This window comes from Protopterus annectens, chromosome 4.part0 (assembly GCF_019279795.1).
Source record: "Protopterus annectens isolate FY-2018-M chromosome 4.part0, PAN1.0, whole genome shotgun sequence".
NCBI classification, from domain to species: Eukaryota; Metazoa; Chordata; order Ceratodontiformes; family Protopteridae; genus Protopterus; species Protopterus annectens.
The window spans coordinates 783460138-783476655 of record NC_056733.1 but is presented as its reverse complement, the minus strand read 5'-3'; the positions used below and the strand labels follow the sequence as shown (position 1 = coordinate 783476655).

Here is a 16518-nt window from a genome sequence, read left to right as displayed (position 1 = left end):
GCCCAAAGGTAAACTTAATTCTCCACCAACCAGATGCATTTTTATGAATGTGGGTTTTCATGCTGTTTCAATGAATGTGGGTTTTCATGCTGTTTCAATGAATGTGAGTTTTGTCATTTCACTGAATGTGAGTTTCAAGGGCAGAGAAGTTTACTGCTCATGCTAAGTCTGTTTTCATTGTGAGACTATTGTTTGTTTAGCAAATGGCTATCAGTGTTTGTGCTATTTCAATATCTGTAATAATTGTAGAAGCAAATAATAGAACATATGCGTAGTAACTGGTGAGATAATCAAATAATGGAATACTGGAATGGCTGAGGAGGGGGGCTGCTGCTGGGGGTTGCTGCAGGAGGGGCTGCTCTGGGGTGGTGGTCTATTACCCTTCCTAGAACCCTATTTGACCATGATCTGGCTCTGGTATTTCAAGTAGAAAATACATATGCAAAGGTAGCTGCAGTTTAACTACATTACAAGGTATCTTTTTTTTTCCTATGCATTTAAATAATTTAAGGAAATGACTGGAGTGGCTTTCTTGGGGAATGACCCAGTGGGTGTGGCTCAAATAGGGGTGTTTCATGACTGTGGTGAGGGTGGGGCTTACGCGGCGCCGGAGCACTACTTCGCCTAGGGTGCCATTTCGGCTAAGGCCGGCTCTGATGGACTCCTCGCTATAAGGTAAGTGAAGAGCTTTATTTTCTGAAACATACAGTTTAAAAATGTCTGATGTACATTTACCCGAGAGGACATACCAAATTCATTTTAGATGAAGAAGCAGAAAAGTTCCACAGAAGGTACATGTAGGATCTATCCATAGAGACCCAGGCAAAATGGAAACTCCATACAGAAATTTCTGAAACTTTCCTTAATCATGGTTTTTATAAGATATATGTACATTTCTCCTAAAAAACATAAAAAAGTGTTTTAACAAATTAACTCCTGTGTGCTGTGACACATATCCTTATTAATGCACTCAGGCCAGCAAGCCCGATACTACTGCCTATAGAAAAGTTTCACCCTTATTTGGGCTCATCAGTAGTGCATATTACCAGATATAATGTACGTGGCATTTACAGGTAATGACTTGTTAGTCTGCATTTGCTTGTCAGTTATTAGGAAGTTAGAAGACTGTATTTACCACTTATGAGGGAATTAAGCTTAGCATTTCATATTGTAGCATACTGAGAGAAGACAGCTACTTGAAAGGGCTTGGGAGGGCTAATTTCTGTTGCTCAGAAGAAGGCTAGACTAAAGAATTCCCTCTGTGTAGCTGCAGGCCAGGTGTAAATGAAATGTTTAATACAGCTTCATGATAAAGAGCAGGGTATTACCTCACTGTCTTGGCTTGCATTCTGTTTGGTCAAGAAAACTGGTTGCTACAATCAATGTTGAGTGCAGATCTGAAAATATGATGTTACAAGTTCAGTTTTTCTCTTTGAATCAGACTGTTGTGTCTAACAAAATAATTCTTGTGAAATGTGGTGGCTGAGAGGTTGAGTTGGATGGTAGGAATTATGTTGGCGTGCACTTTACTTTTTGTTTGTCTGATTATCTCACTGTAGCACCAGGCACGGGCTGGCTTTGTGCATTTAAACCCACACAATGACTCTAATACCAGTATAGGGTTGGACGGTTGTGCTACAAAGGACAGCAAAGTTCACATCTCGTGTAGCTGTGGGCATTGATGACCACCGCTTCTGGGGTTGCTGGTCCTTTTGAAACAAAGTAACACTGCCATTGTTGTTAATGGGGATGAAGGTCTCTGTGTCTGCCTAAGAAGATGACAGATTTTTGCTACATAAAGCGTAGGGGGGTCACCACCTTCCTCCTAGACAAGGGGCAGCAGTGTCAGGAGGATTGGAACTATGGAAGGTGTATGAAACATGTGAGTGGCAAAATTATGGGAGGAAGTGATAACTGTCAAGTATTTTTCCTATGGAAGTTTAACATTTATTTATTTATTTATTTATTTTGTATCTTTTTCCCAATAGGAAATGCAGAGGAGATGCTGAAGTGATGGCTACACCTGTTGAGAGTAATTCTGGTAACATGGCACTGGTCCCCCAGAGAGCACAACGTTTCTTGGATACCTTTCTTCAGGAGTTCCCAGCACCGTTGGATCCTGATGCTTCTCTCCCAGCAAAGCCCCAGAGCAGCATTTTGAGTCCAGATGAGGTGGAGGGGGAGATGATTGAGTTTGGCCTCAGGCTTCTACACGACAGGTAAATAATAAGAATCAAGTGTGTGTGTGTGTGTATGTGTGTGTGTGTCTCTGTGTGTGTGTCTCTCTGTGTGTGTGTGTGTGTGTGTGTGTGTGTGTGTGTGTGTGTGTGTGTGTGTGTGTGTGTGTGTCTCTGTGTGTGTGTGTGTGTGTCTCTGTGTGTGTGTGTGTGTGTGTCTGTGTGTGTGTCTGTGTGTGTGTGTGTGTGTCTCTGTGTCTCTGTGTGTGTGTGTCTGTGTGTGTCTGTGTGTGTGTGTGTCTGTGTGTGTCTCTGTGTGTGTCTCTGTGTGTGTGTCTGTGTGTGTCTCTGTGTGTCTGTGTGTGTGTGTGTGTGTGTGTGTGTGTGTGTGTGTGTCTGTATGTGTGTGTCTCTGTGTGTGTCTGTGTGTGTCTCTGTGTGTGTGTCTGTGTGTGTCTCTGTGTGTGTGTGTGTGTGTGTGTGTGTGTGTCTCTGTGTGTGTGTGTCTGTGTGTGTGTGTGTGTGTGTGTGTGTGTGTGTGTGTGTATCTGTGTGTGTGTGTGTGTGTATCTGTGTGTGTGTGTGTGTATCTGTGTGTGTGTGTGTGTGTGTGTGTGTGTGTGTGTCTCTGTGTGTCTGTGTGTGTGTGTGTGTGTCTGTGTGTGTCTCTGTCTGTGTGTGTCTTTGTCTGTGTGTGTCTGTGTGTGTGTGTCTATGTGTGTGTGTGTGTGTGTGTGTGTGTATGTTGTTCCACATTTCTAGATCCATGTGCTGTGTCCATTTTCCTGAATGCCTGAATTTACCAGAGTCTACATGTAGTATCGTACTACATAGGCAGAAAAATAAGTTTTAGCAACATTTGCACATAAAAAACACAGAAGTGAATGGCAAGTTGTGTGTACCATTTTAGATTATATTAGAACTTCTTCATAATGAGCCTCACCCTTTGAGCATTGTTTGGAGTTTATACATCTCACTCTTTATAGTTCTAGTTACCTCTGCCATATATTCCTGGCTCCAAAGTTCCGGCAACAAAACTGCAATCCTGACTGGGAGTAAATCAGGAATTTGCATCTGATGGTACTTATGGGTTCCTTGAATTTTTAAGGCATGAAGTACCTATGGTTATTCTCCCAGTCACCTGTGCTTTGCTTACACAGTGCCTGCCCTGGAATGCGCACATGTATGCACAAATCCAGCATGCAAGTCTCCTTATAATATTTGCCATGTTTCTGCAACTCGTATTACACCCTTGTCTCCACCAGTGAATGTTTTAAGTGCTGGTCTGCACACCCTTTTCCTTTTCAAGGAAGGGTGTCTTCCCTCCTTATGTGATCTGATTGGAAGTGGGAACACAGTTTTGCATTAATTGCCAAACTTCATTTTACAACATTGTTATTTTTTTGCATCTGTTCTAATAAGAATGTTGTGTACATCAGGCAACATTTGTTATTCATCATCAGTGCCTCCCATTCAGCTGTACATTGTTGTGCAGTGAATTTGAATTTTTTATACTTTTCTGTCATTCTTTAATTATTTATTTATTGTTTCTGTGCAGCACAACCCAACATATTACACTGAAGGTCTGTACAGTCACACACATAAGTCAAAACCCCTTGTGTGGATTGTTGCATCATTCACATGCTTTGAACTGATTAAAACCAGAAGTTGACTAGAAAAGCCGTGCTTCTGTTAAGCAGTTACATTTTGTGTCATGGAAAAATCGTCCTCTTTTGAGGAAAAGGCCACTGTGAGAAAGATATATTAGCTTTCATTCTTTCTGATCTGCTTTTAGCTACCAGGCTTTATACAACTTGAGGATTTAGTGATAGTAAGATTTGGAATATATGCTCTTAACACTCCTTAGGAAGTGTTATGCCTTTAATTTGTGAATTTTGCAGACTGTTCCAAACAAAAAGTTCAGATGCAAAGAAGCATTGCTGTTTCTTAATCAGTATCCATCCAGTTAATCGTCTTTCCTTTTTTATAATTGATTTCACTGAGTATGTTTTACTGACACTGGATTCAGTATTGGCTGATTTTGTACTTTTTTTAGTACAAGACTATGCAGTTATATAAAGGGTAGTTGTTTGCTTTAATGTAAACTTGATTTGTAGAAAAGTGTTGTTAAAGAGTTTCTTTATGAAAAATTTGTTGACACTTATTACTTAGACACCCCAAATGGGATTCACTGAGCTGATTGTCTTTTTCATAAATTAATTTGACTCTTCCTTTACTGACAACGGATTCAGTACTGCTAGAATTTGCATGTTCTTCAGAAGTGCAGGAATGTAGAGTTAATGGTATATAATAAAGGGTGGTTGTGGGAAAAATGTCTCACGTTATATATTAATTTGATTTTTTTGTGTCTACTGACGAAGTGCCCTCAGTCAGTTGATTTACAAGGTTTCTGTGGCTGTTTCACAATTGCTGTTGAAGTTACCCATCTGATGGCTTCATTGATATATAATCAAATCTGCAAGGGTTACTGTGACAGCCGTACCCTGGCCCAGCAATCAAAGAGCCTCAATCCTTACCACTAACACCAGGGAGGACATCTCATATAAGAGGAAAGGATAACAAATACACACAGTAAAGTACAATTTCCCTTATGTGCACACAGAGATCACAGTCAGTCTGAGGCTGGTTGCTCCCTTGCTCCCCAGGTCCCCAATAATACCCCCATTGGCACAGCTGTAGGGTCCAGATCTCAACCTAGCTGGCAAGCTAACCTCCAGTACCCTCTCTGTCCCACCCGTGGTGACACACCACACACACTTTGAGATAAGTATTTATACAACTTCACAAACACTCCTGGGAAGGCTGACACAGATTCTCCAGCTGTGCCCCTTTACCCAGACTATACGGTAGTAATTACTGTCACCACCAGCTAATACTTATCAGCTACCCAAAGACCCTTAAAAGGGTGTCCAGTTATTACTGTGCAATATTATTATCCAATTTGTAAGTGTGACTAATCAGTCTAAGGCTTATTGTAGTGGCGTTGTACAATAAACTCTATAAATATGCAATGTACTCTAGAGCTTAACTTGTCTCTACACAAACCAGCCACAGTTAAAAGGTTTTAAAATATTTAATAATAAATAATTAAAACACAAGACATTACTACTACACCACAATGCTGTCCAAGAGTTCAGAGATCATACAGAAACTTAAAACAATACAGTAGGAAAGTTCTGATATAGCAGAAAAACACAAGTCTAATCTTTATAGTCCTAGCTATTTCTACAAGAAAACATACTTCTAAAGTAACTTACTTCCATAGAGCAAGGCAGTGATGAGTTAGATAGTCAGATCAAAATGCTTACAGTCTCTCTCTCTCTCTCAGCAATAGTTTAAAATCACTAACATTTCTGCTGGGCCCTCCCAGATTACATTATTTTGACACTTAGGTTTTCCCAGTATACACATTACCTCATTTTGTCACTTAGTCTGGAGTTCCCAGGCCAACAGGCTACATTATTTAGCAAGCTAACACCTGCTCAGGAAACTACAACAATAAAAGAAATTTTGCATGTACACTCCAGTAATTATTCCTTAAGTTAAAACAACAGAAAGAACGTGATAGCCCAGACCAAATGTCTCTGAGCTCTACAGATCAAAGAACATACAAAACATAATTTCAATTTCAAAGAACATTTGAAATGATTGGCTTAGTTTTCCTTACAGCAGATGGCAATGTTGCTACAATCTTGAAGTTCACATTTTACAGTGTTTTCTTTCATTTAAGAAACAAGCCTGTATTTTACATTTATATTCACAAATGATAGAATTGTGTATCAAATTCTATTTGGCTAGGCTGGCAGCCTTCACCCATTTTCCCCCAATCTTTACAGTTACGATCCTCAACTTGCAAGAAAACTCTCACTTGACTTAATTTCAGTGCTTTACTTTCTACAAACAGATAACTTTATCCTACTCTCACTGCCACAGCGTTGCAGTGTTCTTCATCTCTGAAAAGATGATAGATGTGCATTTCATCATAAATTTATTTTAATCAGTGTTATTTCAGCCAACTGAGGGCAATCTATGTGCCTTAGGATATTGATACTAGGTAATTCCATCTTCTAATAGTGTTTGCTTTCCTTCCAGTCTTATATCTGCTGTATCTGCTATGACTACTTGATTAATACGTACACAGTGCTGAAAAATGGTAACATAGGATAGATTTCACATCTTCTCACATTATATTGCACCTTTATTTCCTCCCAGCTTATTTCTAATTATTCACACAACTATCAGAGGTTTATAGGTAAGTACTAGGCTAGCTGTCCTTGTGGGCCATTTTAAGCTTAGCCAGTTTGCTTTTTTTGCTCGAATCATTTACTTAGAGCCAATCTCTGCTTGACTTATGAAGCCATGTCTGACCCAGCTCTGTTAGAAATGCTGCAGCTAAAGAAATCTCAATCCCTCCACACCACACACTCCAGAGACCTCAATCTCATTACCACAATTAACAGAACACGTTGGAGGGACAGTTTCATAACCCAGAGACTGCCCATGCTATGGAACAGACTTCCCATACATGTCAAACAGAAAATTCACCCCGGGGATAACTCCACTGGCTCTACTCGACAGAGGCACTGGGTACTAAGGTCTGGTGGCACTATGCAAGGGTAATCCTATGGCTAGGCTTGTAAAGGCCCCAGGGCCATTAGCCTAGTACACACCTATGAACCTATGAAATGAACTATCCATTTGGTTATAGTTTGGCCTTACCCATCCCATAGTCGATAATTATATATTATCTCTAATGATGATAACTGGGACCAAACCATAGATAATTTCAGGGGACCCATGCATCAAGTGTCCCTACTTGCCCTTTCTTTAAACCACTCAACCTACTGTACCTTCTTCAGACCATAATAGGTCTTTCAGTGTTCTGCTTCTATAATTTAAAGAGTGCTCAAAGATTTAGATACATAACATTTTGTTTTAACTTAAGCAATCTCTTGCATGCAGAACTTGCTTAAACCAACTAAATTATTGCTTATTATTTTCCAAGAACTTACTTAAAGGCACTTGTGAAGGACCAGGCAAACCAGAACCAGGCAAAATTGTCACTTTTATTCATAAACTTAAAAACACTTAAACACAACTGATTCACTGCGTTTTCATCCCAACAAGACTTCAGTTCTATACTTTCTGTACGTTGGCTCTTGGTTACTGCACTTTATATAGGTTGGCACTGAACTGTCCTCAGTTTACTTTTTGGATTGCTTATTATTTTGTTAATGCTTGTTTTTTGGCTTTCCATATATTTGAAACTCTTTGTAAAGAGCCACCCTTACGTCATTTCCATGATTCTGATTTGTGTAATTTGTACGTTTTTCAATATTTGGTCTTAGTTGTGACTGAAAATGGTCTTCAAACAAGTTCAGTTACCAGCTTAACAATCAGTAATTAAATACACTTAATGACAGGCAATTGATTTAAACGAAAGCTACTGATATAAGATAAAGCTCCTTCCACGTCTAGCTAGCTTTGTGGTATGGAGGGACAGAGCCACAACTTCAGCGATTCAGGTTTGAATGTTGACCTAAACACTGGAGGTGAGACCCAGAGTTAGATCTGAGTGAGCAGCAGGTAATTGCTGCACTAACCTTTGAGTTTTGTGGGAGGGGTGATCTAGTCCTGAAGCTCAAGAAACACCTGACCTTCAGCCAGATTTAAACCATATGGACAAACAGCAGAGTCTGCATGGCATGCCAGGTGTGCAGTCCACTGTGTCTGGAATGTGGGTGCCTGAAAATCTCCTCCTGCTTTTGGCCCAGAATTGTAAGCATTCTACTGTGCATGTTAGCCGCCAGAGGGAGAGGGCAGTTGGACATTGCATAACATTTGAACCCTTATTATAGAGTGCTGTCCAGCCTCCATTTTATTCTTGACTGTGGTCTTCCACAAGTTGGGTTACTGAAAGGGTTAATTTCCCCTTAAAAGATGAAACCTCATTGTTAAAGGATATGGATTGCTATAGTGACTGTAGGATGGGAGAGATTGGAGTTACTGATGACCAAATAGTTCCAAAAGTCTGAAGAGAACGTTCAATACAAAATAAAAAAGAATCTTGCATCTCAACAAATAACCTTTTCACAGGAAAGCACAGCAGAATGTACATATGATGGATTTTTCAACATTTTGCAGTTATTTGACTCAAAATAATTGCAGGAAATAGCCGCTGATGGAATTGCTCCCTACATCTGTGGTATAATGACCCCACAGTTAATTACATTAGTTGCAGATGCACAGGGGATAATGTACCATAGTTGTGAGAAGAGGGAAATTTGCAATCATAAAAATACTTAGTTGTATGCTCAATGAAATGCATTTACATAGCTGGGGTTAGGCATCTGCAAAACCCACGGCTGCGGGGAGCCCCCGATTACATCCCAGCAAACGAGGGCCCCCATGCAGCAACTGCGAGTTTCTCTGTCCCCTCTGCTCATTGCTCAGCAAAGCACCTTGTGGATGTCCACACGGCTCAGTAACATAATCTCGCGACTGCAAACTGTTTTCCTCCTTTTTTTTTTTTTTTTTTAATGTGCCTGAAAGCTGCTGTCAATCAGGTCCACTTCAGTGATGCACAGGACCTGATTGGCTGCAGCAGCCAGGAAAAGAGGGTTTTTTTTTTTTTTTTTTTGACATGTAATAATGTCCGACCTGTCACTGGATAAGGAGGCTGAACTGGTAAATAAAAGGTTTAAGATAGGAAAGCAGGATTTATGGCAGTTTCTTAATATTAATAAACTTGAAGTTGAAAACATCAGAAAGGCTGTTCTACAACTGATCACAGGTTCATAAAACCATAGGAATGGCAAGGTAAGTGAATTGTGAGACCACTTGCAGCACCTATTCAGGATAAATATCAGGGGAGATATATGGCAAGCAAACAAAACTACTGTATGATTCAGGTTAAGTAAGAAGAAAGGATAGAAGGAAAAGTTTTAACATGTGGAAGAGAAACAAATTGACTATGATACATGGCACTAGACGGTGAGAATAGAGTAGTACAAAAAGATGAGCAGAGAATGTGGACTTCTAGAGTAAATGGGGGAGTTGGGAATTTGGCTACTGACAGAACAGACTGTGTGGGACTGGACAATGGCCTTCTTGAAGGATGGGGTAAGAACAGGATTGATCTGTGGAGGGAGACATGGAGGACAGTCGAAACATATTAGACTGGATATGCTTGAAGAGGTGTTAAGAGGAAGTTCAGGAACAGCGAGCAGATTCTTCTTGGCAGATTGGAGGTGAGACGAGGAGTACAGACAGCTTGTAGTGAGGAATGGAAACCTCCAGCAGTGTAAATGAGACCAAGTGCTAAGATGTTTGCTGGTTGAAAGCTTTTTGTTTTGTAACACTTTAATGAGCAGAATTTAAAAAATCGCTCTCACTCATTTATTCTTTTTTTTTCAAGGAAGCTCATCAGCTCATATAGCACACCATTCTGCCTGCCTACCACCCTTTGGTAAAGAATTGTTCCTCTGTCTCTTCTGAATCCTCTCCCTAACCTAAAAGTGTGTCCCATCCCTAAATTGTTAATGCAAGATCCCTTTTGTCTGAATTATGTTTGCATCACTGAGTGACCACTGCATCCCAGACTTTTATCTTGGTCAGAAAATCCACATCCATCTCATTTACACTGTTACTGCAATTCATGCCTTCCTGTTCTAGAAATATTTATGTTAATTTGTGTTTGACTGTCTCCAAAAATCTCACTTCCTTGTTCCTTTATTTACATTTGGGTATTGTTGCCAGAACAGTACACCACACCCTCCATGAGTGGTGGGATAGTGGTTTGGACCTGTAAGGGAGGATTTTTTTTTCTTCTTCTTCTTTACGAACACATTCTATATCGCTTTTGTCCATTTCCTGGACTGGACAATGTTTCATCCTCTGCTGATAAGCCATTGTAAAACTATCCCAGGGCACTAAGAATACAGGTGCCCCAACTTTAAATCCTTTCACTGGTCAGATTATCCGTATTCTTAAAATAAACCAAATCTACCACTATGCTATATATTAGCAAGTGTACCTCCACAGAAAAGGTTCTCAAATATCGAGTATCACTGTAAAACATTATCATGAAGCCCACAGATGACATAAAACAGAAAAAACATCAAGCATTTCCACTTATTCAATAAAATGTTTTCCTCTGCATTGCGTCCTAACTATGCCGATGCTATACTGGAAATTATTTTGAAAGTATACATAAAGTATTTGTATGCTAGACGTCCACTGTTACTGTGGGCAGGTACTCCTACTTTTTTTTTCATGTGTGCATTTGTGTGTGCGATGTGCATCAGATTAGTTGACTTAAAAGTATGTTTATGGTAAGAAATAATAAAGTAAGATAGTTATCGATGCATTACTAGTGAAAGCTCGAGCCTCCAGCAACAGATGGGACCCAGCCTACCTTAACACAGCAGTGTAACAGCTACCTGTAGTAGGAAAATATCCTGGTACAAGTAACAGAAGCATTCCTAAATGTTTTTGTGTAATATTTGATTACAAAACTGACTTTTGTGCAGTCAGGAAAATTCCAGACAAACAAAAAATAATCCCATAACAAAAGGAGTTACACACAAATACATGCAATTTATGTTTCTCTCCTTTATTAGTCCAGTTTGCAACAGAAAATGGATCAAGCCACTCTTGGTCTATTCCATTACAAGGCAAATATTCACAGGCGATCTGCAAACTGAATCAACGCTTCAAGTGTAGGGGCATACCACTCAACCTCTTAAGCAAGAAATCTGGACAAACCATAAATAAAAGTGGGACAAAGACCCAAAAATAGAGACAATTTTAAATATTGCTCTTACAAACTTAAGTTGATTGAATAACAGGTTTTGCATTACCATCCTAGCCGGCTTTACGCACCTGCTATCGCTGGGGGGCCCACAACCACAGCAAGTTATCTTATGCTGGTATTTTGTAACATGTCTGTCAAACTAACAAAAGCTAGTACAGCAAATCTTGTATACTTAATAAACCAGGTGGGTAGTAATAACTCTTACTTATATCTTCTTTAAAATTAAAAGAATATGTCAGGTTATAGTAACAGTGTTTTATCAAGTAACAGGCTTCATAATTCTATTTAATATTTTACCACTGACATCGTGCCTCTGGCTTAATTAAACCCTGCTTGGTGGACATTCTCTCCACTAAAACCAACAACATAGCCAGATTTAGGTACCTGCAATATCTGTGGCTGCAAGGGGGCCCCTTAATCATCCTTCACTTTGACGGGGGTCCACAAAAGCAACTGATGTTTAGGAAAAATAAGGAAAAAATTTATTAATTATCTAATTATGCTCTTTAACCTGAAAAGGGATGTGATATGACCCTGTTAGGATAAAGCTGATAATGAACATAAGCTAGGTAAGCACTAGAGAGATCAGCAGGCCAGAATGACTGATTTGAGTGCAAAACTTGTATTTTAAGAAGCGCTGATGCTTTCGATCTTCAGAGATGTTTTTACTTTCAGGGAGTAATATTGGCAGAACATCTGAACATCTTAACTTCTGTGCAGAAGAATTCAGCACAATTCCAAAAATGATAGCAGAATAAAGGCTGAAAATCAGGAACATATTTAAAATATCACTCTAATTCACTTATATCTTTTGCATCAACTTGCAGTTTTTTTTTGGATAATATGAAATATAAACATTTGATGCCTGGAATTATTGACTGTCAATGTTCCTGAATGATTTACTAGCAAATCAAACTTTTTTTATGAAGGACAGAACAAAATTATGAGAAAAACCAGAGAAGGTCTGTGAAATCAGAGACAGTGACAGGTATACATTACTCTTCACTGACTAAATGAAAGTGACTTATCCATGCTGCTGTTTGATGATTGTTAAACAGCATTCACTGACCTGGTGTGGCTGACCAATGGTCCACACTGTATTGCCATTTGCTGAAATAAGTACAAAACTAGTATTGCTATGGTTTTTGTGTGTGTTTGTAAAAAATATCAGTGATTGTATCTCTGCATACACCCAGTAATGCCAGGATACATACGTTATTCTTCTGGGTTTCAGTAAAAAATGTAGCTAACAAGTAATCATATTTCAAAAGTAATGCATAAAATATATCGCAGAACATTCAGACAATTCAGTCTTCAAGGAGTTCAGTGGTTCCCACTCCCCAGACGGTACAAATTGATACAGGGGGCTCCATTAATCATCCATGACTGTATTGCTAGTTTGGGAAAAAATGAGAAAAAAATGTATTAATTTTCTGATTAAGGTCTTTACCTTGATCCTGTCAGGATAAAGCTGATGATGGCCTCTGCTCTCAACTGCACTCATTCTAAAACCAGATGTGCTCAGAAGTGCTTGTACAGAAAGCTGCTGTAGGTTATTGGGGGGGGGGGGTTCTTTAATTTTCATTACAGTCAAACCATAGAGGTGTGCACATGAGGTCATTGCAGCTTTTGTTTGGGCTGATGGTTTCTTTTAATTTTTTCAGAAACCTCGGAGGTGTACAAAGAAGGTTACTAAACTGCTGCTTTCATCCCAGTCTAACACCAGAGGGATGCATAGGCAATGATAGTCCTTTTTGGGGGGTTTAGGGAGGTAGGCCATATTCCCAAATTGGACCTCTGTATCTAGACAACAAATGGCTTGTTAGTTTGTTGTGAGCTACTGTTTTGCCATCTTTGAATATTAAGCCTTGTTCACAACTTATATCTTTCTCGAAAGAAAAAAAAATATTTTCTTACTCATGTTTTTGTTTAGGACACTGTTGGATTAAAAGGTTGGGAAAATGCATCCCAGAAAACCTATAACCCTATGGTTTCTTGGCTTATCTGAGTTATTTCCTAATTGGTTATTTTTGCTGTCTTGGTGAGGAAAGGTGTGCTGAAAGGATGCAAGGAGAAGTTAAGCTGAACAGCAACAACGAATTTCATTCCTTAATCATAATTTCTTTTCAAGCCATCATTGGATGGAAAGATTATGTAAAAAGAAAAGAAGTAAAATACACTTTAGAGCCTATAGAAAGCATTTCACCTAAGTCCAGACCAATGCATAGAGTTACTGTAATGTATTATATTGTGAGATGAGTGAATATAGTGTGGCACATACACCTGGTGTACTGTAAGAGGATTGTAGCTACAGGTAAGTCTGTACATACTACTGCTAAAAGTTTGCAGCATGAACTAAAAGACTGCTTCTGAGGGGTGGCAGTGACAGGGTGATAGTTTGACTGAAGTGCCTAGGGGGCCCCCAAACTTGAGATTTGCTGGGGGCCCCCAAAAATGCTAACACTGGCCCTGTGCACTTATGACCTGTTTTTTGATCTGCAGTGTGTGGTTAAATATCATTCAGTTTTCTTTCCTAGATTCAAGCAGAAAAAGTAAGTTCACAATGTTTAATTCTGCTAGTTAATAATTGTTTCTTGAATTTCACAGTTATTGATTAGTATGCTTAAAGGGAACCAGCATCTGCTGTGTTGTTAAATATCAATCTGTAACAGAAAACCATTCTAAAGTGCATACTGATGACATTCTTTGTTTTGTCATTGTCAGCACCATTGACATAAGGGGATATAGCCTTGACTGTGACCCAGATGACTCAGATTTAAGTAACAGCTTGGGCACTTGACGGCACTGGCAGGGGCTAGATGGGTCTGCCATCTTCAGGGAAGAGGCCAGTTTGTAGCAGGATATGTAGAGCTACAGTCTGTTGAGGGGGAGATCATTGAGCTTACAGCTCACCAAGCCAACTTCTGAGTGGTGGTCTTCATATGTGAGCGCATGGGGTGTGCACTTAGTAGGGGAATAAGGTATTGTGATGATGTGGGTAGCTCATCCCCACCCACTCAAATGCTGTTATTCCTGGAACACAGGAAAGAGTACAAACTCCCCACTCTCTACTGAAATAATGGCCTCACTGGATGGCTGTCACTATATAGTATCAGGAGATTCGCCACTATTAGGGAACAGAGTATAGAGTCTGATAGGAGGAGGCTTGATGTTTGATGTTTGGCAGGTTTGGGGGGGACTTGGGAAGAAAAGTCTTTGTTTTTGCCTGTTTAGTTTTAAGGCGAAGTGTTTCACAGTAAACTAACTTCTTTGCTGTCTCTTATTAGATTACATGTCTCTGAAATATGTGATAGGTACCTAAAGAATAAATCTGAATTTGGGCTGTGCAGCAAACTAGTGTTAAAAGCTTTCTCAACTCAAGGGTCTGTGGTTCAGTCCCATCATCTAGTGAATGTCTTTGTGGGATTTTGTGAAGTTCTCCCTGTGTATGCATAAGTTTATTCTCAATACTATGATTTTTACCTGCCTCACAAAAAGATGCTCCATATAGGCATTGTATTTACCTTGGCTGTTGTAGCCCACATCATGTCTGAAAAGGGCCAGATTGTTGATCTGTAGAACATTAAGAAGCCTAGCCTTACATTTCCATGGGAGTTTTAGCTCTCATATTTTGCATACGGGTAACCCAGAGGTGGGACAAGTATATACATTTCCCCTATCCATGGGGGACAGGGTGCTAAACTGCGGTTGAATTTGTGATTACCCATCCATTTGTGTTTTCATAGTTCTTATTCTTAAAAGCTACTTTTTTTCCCTTCTCTCTTTGTCTCACAGTAGGTCATTTTATAGCCACACTGAATAAGATAAATGTTTTCCCCAGCTCACATGTATACTGGATCTTTATAAAAGCTATATGCCATTAATCCAGTTTGATCAATTAGAGTTCTTTAAAAAAAGGCTTCAGCATTTCTGCTGGTGATTTGCTCTGCTTATATGCAGTTTTAAAAGTGCAACATAATTATTTTTGTAATCAAGTCAGGAACATTATTTATCCACAAAATTTACCTGTGGCTGTAGAAATAGGTGATCTTTTAATGTTGGGTCTGAAGTGGAAAAGGGCACATACCGAAATACAACATAATGAATTTTTAAAGTCCTGCAAATGACAAATCACCCTCTTATGACCCCCTGAGCTTCACACTTGTAGTGAGTGTACCTTTAAATTGTCTGTAGTCCCATCACCATTTTAGAAAGGTCATTGATTCCAGCCTGCTGATTTCCTCCCCTGCAGAAAAAAAAAACTAAAAATCATGCTTGGTGTTGTTTCTAGGAGATCTAAGCAAATTACTATGGGGGAAGGGAAGCAGTCCAAGTTATCTGATATGAACTGATGAAACACAGCAATGTGTTTCCTGCTGTGGGCTTCCTGTATTTCAGTTTCAGCACAAGCTATTATTTTCTGACTTACTAATGTAATTTACAAGTATTCTGCAGTTTTTGAATGCATTTCTCACTGAATTAGACATCAAACTTATTGTTCCACTACAAAAAGACTAGTATTATAACTAAAAATTAAGTAAACATTAAAATAAGCATTAATGTTTGAAAATTATCTCTAGAAAGACAACAGGATGCTTGCCATGTAATATTTTTAGACTAAGAGCTATTGAAAAAAAAAATTGTAAATGTGCCAGTCTAAAATTATAACTTGAAGTAAGGCAATGTCTAATGTAAACTATCCTTCTGTGATCCACAACAGTTCTGTCAGGTCTTTTTAGGAGTTACCAGTGTAAGCCATTGGCACAGGCACGCATGCACAGACACATACACACATAGCCAGCCAATTGTTTTGGTCAAATGTGAATAAAGTTTATGAGAAATAACTCTTTAAAGAGTTGAGAACAGTGACATAAAGCTGAGAAGCTTGTAGACAACACTGTACCACCTCTGGTGCCCTGACTAATGAGGAGATACTTAGACATCTAAATATGTTGGGTTGTGCTGCCAGTTTGTAGTGGAATCTGTGGAAAAAGTACTGTAGCTAGGATAGGGAGAGGAGCTGAATACCCTGAGTGCAAGCTGTTAGGGCCATAATTGGCACTGGAGAAGAGTAGCCAAATAGACACACGTGCGATAAGAGCATTCCTTTAAGGAAATGAGGCCGATACTGCAGCTGCATAAATTAATCTGTTTAGTTGTTTGTAGTGTGAAAAGTTGCAGCACGGAGCTAGTGTAAGGACTTCTCTTTTCTTTTGGTCCCCCAGCCTGATGGTTGGGGATGGCACCACTCTGGGCTTTGCCTCTGGGCACCAACTGACCTAGCTACAGCTCTGTGTTGAAAGGGATTTAATGTAGTGGTGAAAATGGTTACATACTTTTAGTGGTCTTCTGCAGATGGGGATTACTCCAGGAGATTTATAAAGAGGTGAATTGTATATCATCCATAATGACTAATTTGTAGGAATAGTGGAATGAGAAAGATCTCCAAGCTTTTACCCTAAGACAGACAGACAGGTGACAGTTTATTTAAACATTAAAACAATC

General features: G+C 39.4%; 1 protein-coding gene across 2 annotated transcripts in view; it reads left to right on the top strand.

Annotated features, from left to right (window-relative positions):
* Window positions 1-16518, top strand: part of PPM1F (protein phosphatase, Mg2+/Mn2+ dependent 1F) — a 504486-nt gene that overhangs the window by 131053 nt on the left and 356915 nt on the right. For both annotated transcript variants that reach the window (XM_044068735.1, XM_044068736.1), the window contains exon 2: window positions 1989-2219. In XM_044068735.1, coding sequence (XP_043924670.1) covers window positions 2014-2219 — 206 coding nt within the window. In that variant the 5' untranslated portion in view covers window positions 1989-2013. The remainder of the gene's footprint in view (window positions 1-1988; window positions 2220-16518) is intronic.